Genomic DNA, 17,286 nt, shown 5'->3' with positions numbered 1-17,286 from the left:
GCAACCAAATAAAACTACAGCAAGGACAAGAACATTCAGAAAAACAGTGTGTATTTCTTTTCCTCTCCGAAACAGGAGGCAGGAATTTCCTCTTGAACTCTCTCTCTCTCTTTTTCTCTCTCTCTCTTTCTACGGGTTGCAAAGATGCTTTAAAGGTAATCGCCTTCTTCTCTAGCAAGCCATCATCACCGGTGGCAAAACACGCGTGCCTCATCGTGACTATCGCTGGGAGCGTCACAAGCATCTAGGCACGAGCAGGTGTTTCTACCGCCTTAAGTTTCCTCCATCAACCATACGCTCGTCACTCGCGGAAGTCTTACGTGCGACTGCAGAGACAGCAGCAACGGCTCCACTGAGGCTCCACGACGTGAGTTCCCGATATCTCCACCTACCATGGAATTCGGACGGTGCGCTAAGGGGGCTAACTGCGCACTGTATGCGTTTAATTTGGTAACGTCTCTTAGTGCTTCAACCGTGAAGCCACCATCTGCCTAATTCAGGGGTGTTCGCGAGCTAATCGTCGTGCCGAACGTCGCGTAGCGCACTTGCGACTGTAGCATGGTGGAGACAATCGAAACTGTTTTCGTTGACGGAGCGGCGAATTGAGAGGACCTGCTTTCTGTGGATTGCAACTTACCCGTTGGCGAGAATCGTTCATTGCACGCACGCGGTACGTGCATCAACAAGTCTTCCGCGCAGGCAGGTCTTTTTGTAGCGCACGCACATCCGTTCACTACGTACGGTAATCCGGAGTGCGCAGTCACTACTTTTCATCCGCAAGAGATCATCCTTACGCAGCGATTTTTTAGACAGAGTGATTATTTTGCTTCTACTGTCCACCTGAAGCAGATAGTGATGTCGTAAATCAAAGCTATGGGCTTCCTGCGGTTTTCCTGACATTGCCTTTGAAGCTGCAGTTGTGCTTTCGTCATTTTACACTGCATGTTTTCTGCATGCATGTTTGCCCTTACCGAAGAGTTCTTTTTTTTATCATCTCGCCGGAACAAATCCTCACTGGAACGCGCTTTCCCCATCTTGTTTTTATAACTGTGTGGCAAAATTTTATCGTCTCTCGAGTCGAGTACCAAGAAGAAAGAACACAAATTCACTCTGCAGACTCGAGGAGAAGCTCTTGCTTTGCGCAGTTTTTCACTGCTCTGTGCAGCCTGAGCAAAGAAAGGCAAAATCAATTTGGTCGAATATTGCAGTCGGCAAGAGAGGGGTAAAAAAGGAAGACGGGGAGGTTAGCCAGTGTGAGTACCTGCAGGCTATCCTGCAGGGCTGAGGAAAGGGATAAAGTGAATAAAAATTGGTAGCCACCAAATACAAACATCGTAAGCCATTGCGACTAGAAGGGAAGCGGAATTACAAATTTCCAAGGAGTAAAATGTATGCTAACATCAGCATAAAGTGACGAAGTGCAAGACAGGCAGAAAAAATGTTTTCACTTCCTATTTACACATGCCAAATGAACGTGCAGCTTAAATCCCAAATCCAGCAGCCCCCCCCCCCCAAAAAAAAAATACAATTCCCGCAAAATCTCATTAGTGTAGTGAGAACCCTCTCAGGGCATGGCATTCCGCTAGCTGGAAAGCTAGCACGTCCTGTTCTCTCGCCTCCCGTCCCTCCCCAAACATACTATTTTTTTGGTGCTCACTTCATAGTGCCCTGCAGAAGTGTAGAAATCGTTAAATCTGTTTTCCGATCCCGAACAGCGGCTGAGGATACCACCATACTGAGACTGAGCAGTTTGCGAGCAAGAATGACTGTCGCTGCATTCACTATGATGATAGCCGCTAGCGGGCTCCTGGCGACTGCTTCTGGTGAATACGACCAGTCCTGCTGCGACGCGCCGCTCGCTGTTTTCAACCTGAAACAGGTACTGCTTGATGTAATTCCTTCTTATTTCTCTCTCTCTCTCTCTCTCTCTCTCTCTCTCTGTTTACATTTATTGTATGTATAAGCTTCGCAGAGTACGATTTACAATGCTTTGATTTTTCTATACAGTCATAGGTAAGTATCGTCAAGAGCAGAGCCAGATCGATGGAGAGGTCGGTGGCCGCGCGTGCCTAGGTGCTCTACATTTCTCCTCGGGAATGACAGACTAACGCTACTTCCATTCCATTCCGCGCACTGGTAACATAAAAGCTTTTCCAGAAACCATAGACGATGATAGTCAACTTAGGTGAAAAGCCGACCGCTTGTAGAACGCTACTCGCTTCACTAAAAGGAATGACGCGTTCGCAGGCGTATATGTGGCGGGGATGAAATTTCGGTAGCTCTGCTGTTTCATTGCGTATATCCGTATTGAACAGTGCCATGGCTATGCATATAAGCCGATCACTCATACGTGTGTTGTGTCCCAGCGGCGCGAGCGTCAGCGTTGAAGGCGAACATGGGCATCCTTCTCTCCCGCAGCCGCCACATGTGGTAGAGGACGTCGGGATAAATGAAGGAACGTCTTTCCTATAGTGTATTAGCATATACTTCTTTCCACGTCTTTCCCAAGTGCTCCACGACAGCACGTAGACCGTCAGACGTACCTAGAGTTCCTCGTTGTCCGCCTCGCCCACCGCTCCGCACAGGGTGGAGACAACCGCGGCGTACGCCACGGCGTTGGGCACACGAACTCGTGTGTATCCACCAGCAACACGTCCCTACGGCGTCCGCCATTCGCGTGCCCAACGCCGTAGTAGACGCCGCGGTTGTCTCCACTCTGCACGGAGCGACGGGCGAGGAGGGCATCGAGGCGATCTAGATATGCCAAAGACATAGCACTACTGAACCTGCGCGTCTCAAAGAGCTATAATTGTTGCAACGCGCCCCCCAGCTCGGTTGCGTGAGAGCGCGCGCCCTGTGCATCAGCGCCTTATAACGCGATGACGTCAAGGGCCCCACGTCCAGCGTCGACCGTCTTTTCGGAACGGATCATTCCGAACCACGCATACCCAACGGCACAGGCCCTATGTGCAGCGCATTGTCACTGAACTGAACCTCTAAAGTGCGTCAGAAAAATCGTAAAGTACTACTTACACACAACCTACAGACATGGTAGCGTTGGATTCTAATTTGAATGTACGCGAAAACTGAATTCTATTACGCGGAAACGCAAACACAAAACCCTTTTCCAGCGTTTCTACAATTCATACAGTGGCGTGCCCGGTTCCTTGCAACGCCTCCATGACGCTTTTCGCTAGATGACGCTTTTCGCCCACGCTAGAGGTCGCGCCTCTACCAGAAAGCCCGCCTTCGTGCATAGCGTTCGCCGCCCGCGTTTCCCGGTAAAAATAGCGGTTACATAAGCAGCAGTTGCCGGGAAGCGTGAAAAGCAGTCGGGGATCTTTGAATGCTATCGCGTTATGCTCTTAAAGGCGAAGCTTAAGTGTCCTCAAAATCTTGCATTGGCGTTAAAAGGGACTTGATAACAATGAAAGCAGTCTTTCTGTGGCCAGGTCATAGTCTACAAGCGAAGAGCAAAATAACTGTTTCGCAGCCCTCAGTTTTTCTACGTTTGTTCACGTTCGCCGCCTTTGGTGGTGTCTGTAGTTCACACACAACGTAGCATTCTTAACGCATGTGGAGGCTGAAAAAAATGAGCCACAGAACCAACTGCCTGCTCAATGACAGGAATCGACCGTGGTGAAAAAAGTGTGGCCCCGTGGGACGATTCGTGATTTCCCGGCGCCCTAGGTATTTGATATGGCGTAGCTTCCGGCATCCCAGGGCTTTTTATGTCTAAACGTAGATCACCGCACCTCAGCGTGATAAGAATTCGTAGGTTTTGCCTACGGTTTCGAGTTTGAAGCAAAAATTATGCCGATTCAGCCCTCATGCTGGACTCTGAGAAGTGAAGCTTTCGTGAAGCAGGTATATAAATTGTCAGGCAGCTAAATATATTCTACACAGCGCGTTTAGTACCATAGCGATTACCTGCCTGCCAATGAATACGGCAAGTCGCGGAGACACTGTGATGAGAAAGTTCGTTTATGAGATCAAATAAACGCATCCGACGTGCGTGTTGCGCCTCAGTGTTTCCAGTAAAAGAGGAGGCTGGCTGCAAAGCACAGGCAACAACAACTTTATGAACAAAAAATGACATGCACACTTAGAAACCCAGACTAGAAATTATTTTAATTATGGGGTTTTATGTGCCAAAACCACTTTCTGATTATGAGGCACGCCGTAGTGGAGGACTCCGGAAATTTTGACCACCTGGGGTTCTTTAACGTGCACTTAAATCTACGCACACGGGCGTTTTCGCATTTCGCCTCCATCGAAATGCGGCCGCCGTAGCCGGGACTCGGTCCCGCGACCTCGTGCTCAGCAGCCCAACACCAAAGCCACTGAGCAACCACGGCGAGTGACTAGAAATTACAACGACCCACAAAATTTGGAGCACACTTAGGCGTTTTTTTTTATTTACACAGTAGCACAGAAGCACATGAAAGTATTCCGCGAGAGCATATATATATATATATATATATATATATATATATATATATATATATATATATATATATATATATATATATATATATATATATATATATATATATATATCACCAATCAGATGGAAAGAACGAAGACACAGACAAATCAGCCTAGCAAGTTCAACTGACATAGGCTGCAAAAAGAAAATTTCTTTCTCCAATAAGGAGATTGACGGGAAATAACACAATGCATCTTCCTAATCTCTGCAGCTTCTGCTGTTTATCTAGTGAGCTGGTCAGGGTTTCTGGCCAGCGAGAGCGCGATTAAAGAAGTGCGCGGCAAGGTGGCCTGATAAGACTAGCTTTCCAACGTGACCTGTGTTTGCGTAATCGCTTGTTGATACACGTGCCCGTCTGCCCCATGTACTCTTTGCCCCAGTCAAACAGGGTGCAGTAAACCACGCCTTCAACACAAGAAACAAACGGTTTGCGGTACGTCTTCTCGCAACCACGAGGCTTGCGCGTATCCGCGTTTACCCTCGCGCACAAACTAGACAACTTCAAAGCGGTAGAGAAAACACGATATCAACGCCGACACGTTTCCCGATATTTTTCAGGTTGTGACTTATCTTGTGCAGTTAGGGCAAGACAATTACTTTCTTGCGTCACCTGGTCAGTGGCATTGCAAATTTCGTTATTTTTCTTTATATTGCTGCCTGCCACAGCGGACAGTACATGCACCAAGTAACCGGCGTCTAACAGACGTGAGACTTATTACTGAAAACTTCTGTGAACTATGTGTGAGCAAGACTTAAAAAGGGCGTTTTTGAAGCAGAAATTGATGACACCTCGCTTGACACGCTTCGTCTGTTTTCTTTCGTTGTCCATGAGCTTCTGAGCTACTGTGTGAATAACGTCATACCAACTAGCCCACCAGTCTGTCCTTTGAGCTAAAGCTTCTCCTTAAGGCGAAGCTTTAGGACACGCTTCCGGGCAACTGCAACTTATGTAACCATGATGTTTACCGGGAAACGCTGGTGGCGAAATCTATGCACGAAGAGAGCTTTCTAGTATAAACGTGGCCTTATGCGTAGGCCGATTCGCTGTTATTGTTTCGCACTTCTCATATTTCAGTCCGAGAAGAAGGTGTTTTGTTTCATGACACTTGTTTGTGGACTGCCATTCTCAAAATTTCGAGGAATAATTTTGTAGATAACGTAAGACAAAGTATGAGCAACTTTAGTGCCCTATAGAATATGCGTGATATGGAATAATTTTCGCGAGAAGCTGGTCGACGCTAGACGCCGACGCAGGATTTTATGTGACACAGGGCACTTTACGCTATCGCTTTAAAAAGTCGCAACGATCGTTACGCCATGGGACGCAGTACCAAGCCGCTGAGTCAATAGGGAGTTCAATAAGTTGTCAAGGAATAACAAAAGTCTTAGGCCTGCGCGGCGCATCCAGCACAGTGACAGCAACCACTGGAGGAGCGGCTCGATAGGAGCTCCGTTTTAGGGAGCACGCACTAGAAGCTCTTCGCAGCGACGTCTCTTGGCGTCGTTTTCACGAGAACGATGTGAACTGCCCGCCCAGCGTCGACGGCGAGCTACGGCTTGTGCTGCTCTCTGCAGAGCGACCTGCTGAGGCTTTGTAGACGTTCTGTGGCAAAATCACGTCATACTTTTGAAGAACAGTACGTAACGCTTGGGGAATAGTTTTTACTGGCTTTCTGCGAAAGCGAAAGCTTCCTTGGGAGACGTGTGTTTCCATTTCTGCGCGAAATTTTCTGTATTTCTCAAAACGGGTGGGACGTAAACCTGTGGAAATATTTTCGCGAACTATACGTGCTGCATCTCGATGCATAAAGTATGATGCCACTGCGCACAGTAAATTGAAGTTATGGGTTTTGTCACATCTTAAAATGTTAAATACGATACAAAGCGAACACAAGTGCATTAGAAATTTTTTTTCTTGACCACTACAGCCTATGTATATATGGCTGCAGCAAATAATAATTTTTCAGTGAATAAGGCTTGATAAGTAAATAGTTTTTCCAACCCGACATTTGCAGAGCACGACATACTTTTGAACCTGCATTACACGTGACCCAGGAAAGCATACACGATTGCCTTTGAGGATCTTCTATACTGTCCCTACACATGGGCAAGCCAAAATAGCGGATGTAAACGTGACAGCGGAATTTATTTATTTATTTATTTATTTATTTATTTATTTATTTTTTTATTTATTTATTTATTTATTTCAACACAGCCTATAGTTTCTGATGACACTGAAAGAATGGGCGACCGAAATGTTTCAATAACAGCTAATGCGTACCACAGTAGATAAGTGAGTGAGTGAGTGAGTGAGTGAGTGAGTGAGTGAGTGAGTGAGTGAGTGAGTGAGTGAGTGAGTGAGTGAGTGAGTGAGTGAGTGAGTGAGTGAGTGAGTGAGTGAGTGAGTGAGTGAGTGAGTGAGTGAGTGAGTGAGTGAGTGAGTGAGTGAGTGAGTGAGTGAGTGAGTGAGTGAGTGAGTGAGTGAGTGAGTGAGTGAGTGAGTGAGTGAGTGAGTGAGTGAGTGAGTGAGTGAGTGAGTGAGTGAGTGAGTGAGTGAGTGAGTGAGTGAGTGAGTGAGTGAGTGAGTGAGTGAGTGAGTGAGTGAGTGAGTGAGTGAGTGAGTGAGTGAGTGAGTGGGTTGGTGGGTGGGCGGGCGGGCGGGCGAGCGAGCGAGCGAGCGAGTGAGTGAGTGAGTGAGTGAGTGAGTGAGTGAGTGAGTGAGTGAGTGAGATAACGTTATTAGGTCCAGAGAAGACACAGGGAAGACCCCGCGCCACCCGGCTAGCCCCACGTAGGGACCGCCAAGCCGAGCTTGACGGCCCAATCGCGGGCACTCTGAACTGCCAGGGTTTGGTCGTTGAGTCCGGGGCTGCCCAAGAGCGCAGCCCACCTATCCTCGCTGAAGGAGGAGCCGATGACTTCACACTCCCACAACACATGATTCAATGTTGCCCTTAGTCCACAGGCAGGGCAGTCCGCACTGGGATATCTTTCAGGGTATAGTGCACCAAGAACCGCAAGGTTAGGATACGTATGGGTTTGTAAACGTCGAAGGCTCACTGCCCGCGCCCTGAATAAGGCAGGGTGCGGTAGGGGGAATACCAGTCTTGACAGATAGTAGTGTTTGGTGATCTCATTGAACGTGAGCAAGGGTTCCCCGCGGGGCAGGGGGACTGCGTAGGCGGCGTGGTCAGTGAGTCCTCGCGCGGTCTCGTGCGCGGCCTCGTTAGTGTTAGAGGGAAAGCCTTCAGTCGACCTCAAGTGAGCGGGAAACCAAGTGAGAGAATGCCGAGAGATATTTTGGGCGCTTTGTAGAAGGCGGTGGCCTGAGGGGAGACCATCCCGGTTTGGTAGGCTTTGATGGCTGCCTTTGAGTCGCTATATGTTGCCTCTCTGCGACCATCGAGCACAGCCAGCGCGATTGCAACCTGTTCGGCTACCACGGGCCTCAAAGTGCGTACCATAGCGCAGCGAGTGAGCCTGCAATCGGAGTCGACAATGGAGATGGCGAATGGCTCTTGTTGGACATATGCCGCGGCATCCACGAAGCTTGCCTCAATGTGATTGTTGCGGACATGCTCGAGTGGAGCTGTACCCCTGGTCCGATCGACGTCTGCCGTCGTTGTTTGCGGGGTGCATATTGCTGGGAATGGGCGCGATGTGCAGTTGTGACCTGATGTCGCTGGGAATCCGCACTGCGTCGGGGCACTGGTCGACAGGGTTGAGGCCCATCTCGTCGAGTACGTTGGGGCCCGCCGGGGCGCCAGATAGCCTGAGCAGCTGTGAGCGCTCTTACAGCATATCAGTCGCATGTTTGCAAACAAAGGGGAGTGGCTGCACAAGAAAAACAAAAGGCAAGTGAACGACGTTTGCACTTGCGCATTCTTCTTCGCTAATTGTCGCAGTGAACACAGAAACTCTCACATATATTTGAACACTCATCTCAAGTATGTGTCCGAAAAAAATTCCGGCTTCTATATAGTTTGCCAACATCTTCATTGTCTATACGGTAAGAGTGAAGGCAGCGTCAGCCCATCTTCTATGACATAAAGCTACACGCCTTTGTGGAAAGGGAGTGCTACCAATGAGAGTACAAGCAAAATTCTCTGTGTATGGGCACACAAAGCAGGGACGTCCAACAGCATTCCGTTCTTCGTAATGTAACGCTTTAGTTTTTTTTTTTTTGCACATAAGTGTTTATACATGCGCGTACTTTTCTAACGCCCACGCTGGAGGCAAGTCGAAGTGAGTGCCTGATGCTAAGATTTCATTTGACATATGGACCCCTAAAATAATGACATCACCGTTCTCGGGAAGTATGGGAGTCCTTCATGTGACGTTAGCTATTCAGGCTTGCCTCTGGCATTTGAACCGCTAGTTCTGGTTTTCGTTTCTCGACACCCTAATTCCAAGTGCGAACTTCATACGTACACAGCGGAACATTTGTATGTTAGTATGCCAACCGAATTCAGTTTACACGGACAATTCGGTCTTGGAAATTTCGGTGGGCGCCATTGTTATAGCAACTCGATCGGTTGTCAACAAGTTTAGGACTTCAATCTTCACGATATCTACAGCTTCCGAATTGGCCGCTCTTCACATAGCTGTGGAGTACACTGGAAAAGAGACACCTAGCAAATGGTCAATATGTTGCGACTCGAAAGAAGCCCTCCAAAGTGCGCCAAGTTTATGACGTTGAAATTATTCGCCCAACTTGTGTCTGAAAGCAACGAAATTTGTCGTTGCGCTTCTGAACGAGGACATGCTGTAATCTTTCTGTGGTTGCCGGGACATGGTGATATCGTTGGTTATCACTTCGCCGATGACGCTGCCGGACGTGCACAGGCAGGAGCACCGACATTCCTTATACCTTTATCGAGAGTAGACGCAGCAAGAGAGCTTCGCAATCTATAGGTCTTACCTGGCGCGTACCTTCATGTTGAGTTTCTGGCATACTCCGCCGATCTATAACTATCGATTATACAGCCTCGATCTATCACTGAAACTGCAATTACCTACAAACCTTTTGACGACGTGAGGCAACACTGCTGTGCCGGTTGTGGGTATGAGTAGCATTCTCTAACTCTGCCAACTATCGTATGGGAATGGCAGACTCACCCGTGTGCTCTAAGTGCATATCTGAAGAGACCATAGATCATCTTCAGTGCCCCTGTTCTCGCTTCAACAAACAACGCCATACTCCCCAGTGTGCCTTAAATATACTGGACGATAGGCCATTTACAGAAGCGAATATCTTGGTAGCCTCGCCTCACAGCCCATAAGCCCACACAGCGATTCGAGCTCTTCTACAGTAGCTGAAGGCGACAGACTTGAGTATCCGACTTTAGATCCGCTGCACGTGGCTTAGTGCAGCGGATCTACCGTTTTCTACCGTTTGCTACCGTTTTCATGTGAAAATGTGACCAAGACTAATGTATTATCTCTCTCTCTCTTTTGTTCACTTCCCCATCCCCTACCTCACGATGTACGGTAGCAAACTGGACAAAGTCTGGTTAACCTCCCTGCCTTTCGTTCCTCCCTTCTTTTCTCTCTCTCTCTCTCTGTTTCTCTCTCTCTCTTCGTACATACTGCGTTCCTTAGTGGGCCACTGTCCACAACCTGCAGCTTAAATATTGAACGTGGTTAATTAACCTCTCAAAATCTCTACCTTTGTCCCTGAAACACAATCCGTACTCTCCTGACAATGCCAAAGCTAAATTATTCGTCGCCTTCCGATTCTCTGGAGTGCTCGCGACGCGGTATAGCATTACTGCGCGGCTCCGAACCAGCGTCAGCCACACGTTGGTTCCGAGCGTGCAGACGGCGGACTCACACCAAATACGGCACAGTAGCAGTGAATGAAAAGCCATAATTCAAGAGTGAGGTAAACCATGCCTTGTGAAGTCAAACCATGCCTTGTGAAGTTCACTTTGCTTAATTTGTATAACAGCTGTGGCACGTTTGGCTGCGCGCTGTTTTTTCCAAACATGCAGACCCTGGACTGCGGCTTCAATGCTGTCGCTTGGACCCTGTGGATCCCTCCTTCTGGGCCGGTTTACTGTAACCGCGACAGCTTCGACAAGTCCGACAGAAATGACTTTGTCTGCTACTCAGAGAACTCGACGCGTCGCTGCGGCACGAAACAGTGAGTGCCTCCCTGATGATTTGGACCTTCTTGACCATCTTGCTGCTGTCCTATACGCTGTGCTCTAGAAAACGTATCCCAGTTCCGGACGTCGCGGTCCGTATTCAAAAAGCAATTTGTAAGCTGCGTGTTTTCATTAGAACCAGCGCAAATACCAGCGCTGAACAAGCATAAATACAGAAAACATAATATCAACTCATATGACCAGCCAGTCACAAGCAACTCTCACGCCAGAAAGACGTAACGAAACAACTAAAATTTGGAGTCTGATGCACTGTCTTATGCAAATGCTCGTTACTCTCTGATGTTCGCCGCGACCCGGGCCTCATGTCACAAGCAATGGGCTGCTGTGCGCTATCACAGCTTCGTCTGCGCGCCGCGCGCCAATTTTAGGACGTGGAGTGATGACCGCCGCGGAGTGGCCTCCCGCATTTATTGACCTTTAACTTCTTTTTAACGCGATTAGCATTCTTTGCCTACTTCAGCCGTTTTAAGCCCACCCGACCGCCCTTCCGTCCATCCGTCCGTCTGCCCATGCACCCATCCATCCATCCATCCATCCATCCATCCATCCATCCATCCATCCATCCATCCATCCATCCATCCATCTCCCATCCATCCACCTATCCATTCATCTACGCATCCATCCATCCATCTCCCATCCATCCATCTCCCATCCATCCATCCATGCATCCATGCATCCATCCATCCATCTTCATACATTCATCTCAATCTATCCATCTCAATCCATCCATCCATCCTCTTACGCCGGCCCAACGACCCAAGTTGCCTACCAGTTTTGGCCACTAAGCATACGCTTGTGATCAAAATGCCGTCGTGTTCGTTCCATCGTCGTCATTCCAGCAACGTGATTTGACCCTCGACATGCCGTCATCGTCACGCCTTTTACCCCGACCCAGCAGCCCAAGTTATCTAATAGTTACCGGCGTCGTTACACAGACGTCCTCGCTGCGTTGGCATCTTGCAGTTATCGTCGTGCCAACGTACTTATGGGCCGCCTTCGTAAGTGAGCGCCGTACCAAACTAGGACGATACCAAAGTAGGCTGGCCACCCAGATTTTAATTAAACGTGACTTCATGAATACGGTGTGACTACATGGCTCTAATGCTAATCGCATTGCCATTGACACTGATCGTGCGATGATTTCCGCCGTAATTCTTTTTATGCGAAGCATATTACGAGGGCTCAACCCAGCTCCTCAGGCGCGGCGGTGTCGCCTTGAATACCACGTGACACCGTGACGTCACGACAGAGGAGAAGTGGCTTTCGCTCAACTCTTGCAAGATGGGCTGGGTGGGAATCGAACCAGGGTCTCCGGAGTGTGAGACGGAGACGCTACCACTGAGCCACGAGTACCTTTTTTTTTCTTTATTGTACTGAGCCACGAGTACGATGCTTCAAAGCGGTACAAAAGCGCCTCTAGTGAATGCGGTGTTGCCTTAGAAACGAGCTGTTTCTAAGGCTCAGGCGTGCGTCGCTTGCTCAGGCGCACATTTCGTTGCCGCGCCGAACGCTGCGTTGCTCGACGCTCATCGCGTCCAATGCGGGGCGTCCAAGGCGAAGCAGAGTAACGCATGAGTTGTTTCTTCGTCTAGCCGAACCAAATATAGCCAAGCAACAGCAGTTCACCAAGCTAAACAGTGGTTCAACAACTAAAATAAAGGCTAGTATGCTTCGCATCCTGGGCTTAACCTTACCTAAGCCACAGCCATTTTTTTTTCTTTTGCATGCATCTCCATATGTGCGAGGCTTCAATAAAAAAAAAACAAAACTCGCGTAGAATCCTAAAATACGCGTTATGAGTACATGCTTGCATGTTATCGGCGCATCACACGAACGTAAAGACGCACCACTAATATCCGGTTAGCGCGATGCGAACTAATGTGCCTTGGTATGTGAATCTCTTGCATAGAACTGCGGCTGCTTTAAGAAACATTTGGAGGAAGGAGAGAGGGAGAGAAGAGGGAAGGGTGATGTGTGCAAACACTGAAGACGATGACGTTTACTCTGGACATATTCCATCCCGTTAAAACCGCTATCACTGCACAACAAATAATAATAATAAATAAATAAACGTAAATTACCGACTTGTTTGGCAGCACCTTCACTGTGTAGTGTAGTGAAATCATGCTTCGACGTGAGATATCTCTATATAAGTGTTTGTACCTCCACATATCGTGCTATACTATAATAACTTCAAGCGTCAACACTGCAATGAATGAATATTTAATTTTATACAGGGTGGCTTTAGTGGGGAGAAGGTCTAAACAAACGTCAATGAGTCGGAATATGTAGATAATATTTGCTAAATGTAAAGCACCTTAAATTATCTGGTTTTACGTGCCAAAACCACTTTCTGATTATGAGGCGCGGCGTAGTGGGGGACCCCGGAAATTTGGACCACCTGGGGTTCTTTAACGTGCACCTAAATCTAAGTACACGGGTATTTTCGAATTTCGTCCCCATCGAAATGCAGCCGCCGTTGCCAGGATTTGATCCCGCAACCTCGTGCATAGCAGCCCAACACCACAGCCACTAAGTAGCCACGGCGGGTAATGTAAAGCACCTTGCACGTTTGCACGTGAATGTTGTCCTTGGGCAATACGTTAACCTGGCACACCGACGTTTATGAAGAACAGCTAAAACTGAGGATTAATATGTTAACACTTAACAGCACTTAAGACCTTAGAGGGCCCCTAAACCACCTCCGATGTTCTTTAAAGGGACGCTAAAGCAAATATAAAGTCAAGCTAAAGTGATAGATTAGTGCTCGAGAATCTCTAAGGCGTCAATATTATCGCGAACAGAGCCTTAATAATCGAGAAATTGAGGTAAATGCAGGCCGTGGTTAGAGACTTCCCCGGAACATTCATGTACTTGCCCGACGACGAAAGCACTCCTTAGTTAAATTCTGTCTCTAGTACTCAACCACTCGTTTAAAAAAACATCCCGGTATCGCATTATAAGACGAAATGAAATGCTACTTGTCCAGTTCTATCTCATTTTTGGCAAAAAGAACTCATTGAAATTACCCTTGACAACGGCGCGAGCGGTCGAAAGGCTTCATTTTCGCTCGACTCCGCGCCGCCCGCGCTTTCGCGTTCCGCTAGTTTCGTTGTCGCGTATATAGTGCTACGCTGGTTTTGCCGACTCGCGAAACTCGTAAAAACTGCAAGTAGCAGAGAACTCAACTTCAATGTGATGTCGCGGGATGTCCGAACGGTGTACGCCATTTGACAAAAAAGCGGCGACGCAGTCGTGCTTAGCGTTCTGACTAGCTGCGCGAACAGAGTCCGACAGTGTTTTGCGAAGAAGGCATCCTCGTGCGGTGCTTGGCTGCAAGAGCGCTGACTGAGAAAAAAAAAACGAAACGACGCGACACCGGTTTGCTCATGATGACGCCCTGCGCCATGCCTGGCTCGAGCGTATTAAAGTTCCGGCAGACTCAAAGCGCAACAGCGATTTACGTGCTTGCTGGCGCCATTTCCCTACCCCGCGCGCACCTGCATTGATGATGTCATTAGCGCGGAACAGCCTGTGGGCGGAAACAGCAGAACGTACCAAGCCAGATAGTCGCCACAATTTGGGCAAGGCTGCCGCGGCGGCGGTTCATCTCCATCGGAGGTGCTTCGGCACGGCGTGTCACCGTACGGATCCATCATACTGGCGAGCCTTTCTCGAAGCGCGCGCAACACGGGGCCCATAGCGGCACGCACGCTTCGCAGGAACACGGGCCGGCACGGCAGCAACAGCGGGTAGCCTAGAAGCGCGGAGTATCGGTAACCGGAAGTTAGCAGTGTTTTGAAAAGCGCGTTGGCGATGACGTATGTCACGTGACACTTGGAGGAGCACTCGGTGAGGAGCAGGCCAGCCAACGGACGGAGAGTAGCGAAGAGTGAAACGAGTGAAGGCCGCGTGTGTAACTCCGCTATTACGCACCATTTCGAAAAATTATGGCGGCTGCGTGTTCATTCCTGACTCGAGCACAACTGCGACACCAGAGGTAAATTTTGACCTCTGGGTGGTTTAGGGGCCCTTTAAGAGTCAGATCTCGAGAAAGTAATAATTACTGCAGATAAGGAGAGCATATATAGCTCTAGTGGAAGTACAGAACTGAAATATACGAGACATAATGATAACCCATTGTTTGCGTTCGTGATAAAGTCAATAGCTGACTACAGAAATAGTTACGCAGAAGCCATCGGAGATGATTATCGAAGTAAGCGAAGCTTCTCGTGGCCCAACTTCCTCAGCCGCTTCTCGTAGCCTTCGACCTTCTCTTTCTTTCTTTTTCTCTTGGCTGAAGCAGCTTTACGTGATGCGTCGCCCTTCACTGATCGAAGGGTCGATTCATTTGGCGTCATCTCTGCAGTGTTACACAGCGCAAAAACCAAGGCCTCGATTTTGTAGCGATGCCTTTTCCGATGCTATTCCCTATCGTGCTTTTCGCGCTTCGTCAACAGCCGGAACGACGCTCCGCCCGCGTTATCAACGTGATCAGCCGGCCGTGTATGGTAAATGTGGCATAGAATCGAGCGTAAGGCATCGCTACACAATCGCGGCCCAGAACGCCGACACGCCGTTGCAACAAACGCCACTGAGGAGCGTCGTCCTGTGACCGAGCACAGGTGTAAGTTCGGCCGCAGCGAGGACGACTTCATCACTGACGCAACCAATCAATCGGTTCCGCGCCCTGCAGAATACAGACGCCATCCTCGTATCCACCTTACGCCTGTCGCAACATCCTCTCCCCAGATGTCTTGCTCTACGCCAGGCACGTACCCAGGGGGGGGGCATGCCCCCCCCCCCTCCTGAAATTAAACGGCATACTCTTCACCCCTCCCCGCTCACGCCACTACTCCTCATGGATGGATGGATGGATAGATGGATGGATGGATGGATGGATGGATGGATGGATGGATGGATGGATGGATGGATGGATGGATGGATGGATGGATGGATGGATGGATGGATGGATGGATGGATGGATGGATGGATGGATGGATGGATGGATGGATGGATGGATGGATGGATGGATGGATGTTATGAGCGTCCCCTTTGGAACCCCTTTGGCTGGGTTGCGCCACCATGCTCTTGGTATTTTATTGCCTAATGTCATACTTAATTTAAAGAAATCAAAGTTTCTGAACCCCAATTGTGAATTTTGCTTTTCTACCACCTCCATTGTTTCTCGTTTCCCCAATTTTCTTCCACCAATCTTCCAAGTGCCTCTTACTAATCTCAACTGCGGACATGTTTACTTTCCCCCCTTCTCTCACTGAAACCAAGTGCTTCAAGGAGGCCAGTGATCCCTAAACCGCCCGCAGAGCAGATATCTTCACATTCTTATAAAACATGCTCCATCGCTTCCCTTGCTTTACCGCAGCCAGGACATGCTTCTTGTTCCTTCTTATATCTCGCTTTATAGGTGCACGTTCTAAGGCATCCTGATCTCGCTTCGAAAATTAATGAGCTTCCCCTTGAGTTATCATAAATTCTTTCTTACCAGATTGCGTTTTTTTCTCTTAGGTAGTTACTCATGGCATGTTCATTTTCCATTGCCGCCACCCATGAGATTATCTCAGCCTCTCTGACTTTCCGCTTGACGTTCTTCGTTGCTTTGCTGATCACCATACAGGCCACATACTTTCTGGTAAGCTTCCTGGTTATTTTCCTCCACTGTGAATCAATGTTATTACTGTTATTACTATTATTACGCGACCAGTCCTCACACACATTCCTAAAGCACCACTGAATCAATCTTGAGACTCGACAGCTATTCGGCCGTCAACATTTTCCTGCCTTTTTGATTCCTTTTGGATAGCGGTAGTTAAAGGCATCTCCTCGGGTGTGAAGGCCAGTTTTCTTATCGATTCGATGCCCGCGCAATTAATTCGAGATGCGTTCAGTTGTCACCATCTATTCAACGGTCACGCGCGTCGCTGTTGCTTCGTTAGTTCAACCTTCTTTGTTTAGACTGATTCAGGGACCGGGAAAGCGATTCGGTTCGTAGTCAGCTGGTATGTATGCTCGTGGAACGAGTTGCAGCCGGTGAAAGCTCCAGTTGCGTTTAACTTTTCCTTTCGCTTCATTATTTCCTCGAGTGACGGCTCGGCGCGACGCTGGCAGATCATCGGAACCCTATACCCACGATATGGGTCAGATAAGGTGGAAAATAAAATAATGCGAAACAGCGTCCATCATGAAACCCTGCAATAATCTTAAATCCATAAGCAATATGACTCACCCGTTAGCTCGTCGTGTTTTTCCCTAATTGTACAGCAATTTTCGTGCACAATTGGCTACTGAAAACAACTGTCGCAAGGAGTTGAGAAATTAAGTGATCTACTTAGGGAGAGAGCCAAGGCGACAGCCAAACAGGAAGGAAAAGCGAAAATTAACAAATTTAGCCGTTGTTTGTGAAGATAGTTATGAATCAACATCTTTTTATTTCAAAAGGAAATAGAGAAAACGCCGCTAGAAGTGGAGAACACTTCCGTGTGTTTTGAATGACGCTTCTACAGTGATCAGTCGAGCCGCCTAACGTAGCCACTGCTCTGCTGTGCTTATGTGGGTGTTTTTCTAACCTTCCGCGGTGGGTGCAGTACGCCTACAGAACCGCAGCGTCCT

General features: G+C 48.4%; 1 protein-coding gene across 1 annotated transcript in view; it reads left to right on the top strand.

Annotated features, from left to right (window-relative positions):
* Positions 1 to 204: 204 nt before the first annotated feature.
* Positions 205 to 17,286, top strand: part of LOC139059046 (uncharacterized) — a 29,257-nt gene continuing 12,175 nt past the window's right edge. Inside the window, exons 1-3 of the mRNA XM_070536863.1 lie at positions 205 to 367; positions 1,716 to 1,879; positions 10,483 to 10,634. Of these exons, the coding sequence (XP_070392964.1) occupies positions 1,763 to 1,879; positions 10,483 to 10,634 (269 nt within the window). The 5' untranslated portion in view covers positions 205 to 367; positions 1,716 to 1,762. The remainder of the gene's footprint in view (positions 368 to 1,715; positions 1,880 to 10,482; positions 10,635 to 17,286) is intronic.

The sequence above is a fragment of the Dermacentor albipictus genome, chromosome 1 (assembly GCF_038994185.2).
Source record: "Dermacentor albipictus isolate Rhodes 1998 colony chromosome 1, USDA_Dalb.pri_finalv2, whole genome shotgun sequence".
Taxonomy (NCBI): Eukaryota; Metazoa; Arthropoda; class Arachnida; order Ixodida; family Ixodidae; genus Dermacentor; species Dermacentor albipictus.
Note: the sequence above shows the minus strand (reverse complement) of the source record. Positions and strands in the feature narration are given on the sequence as shown.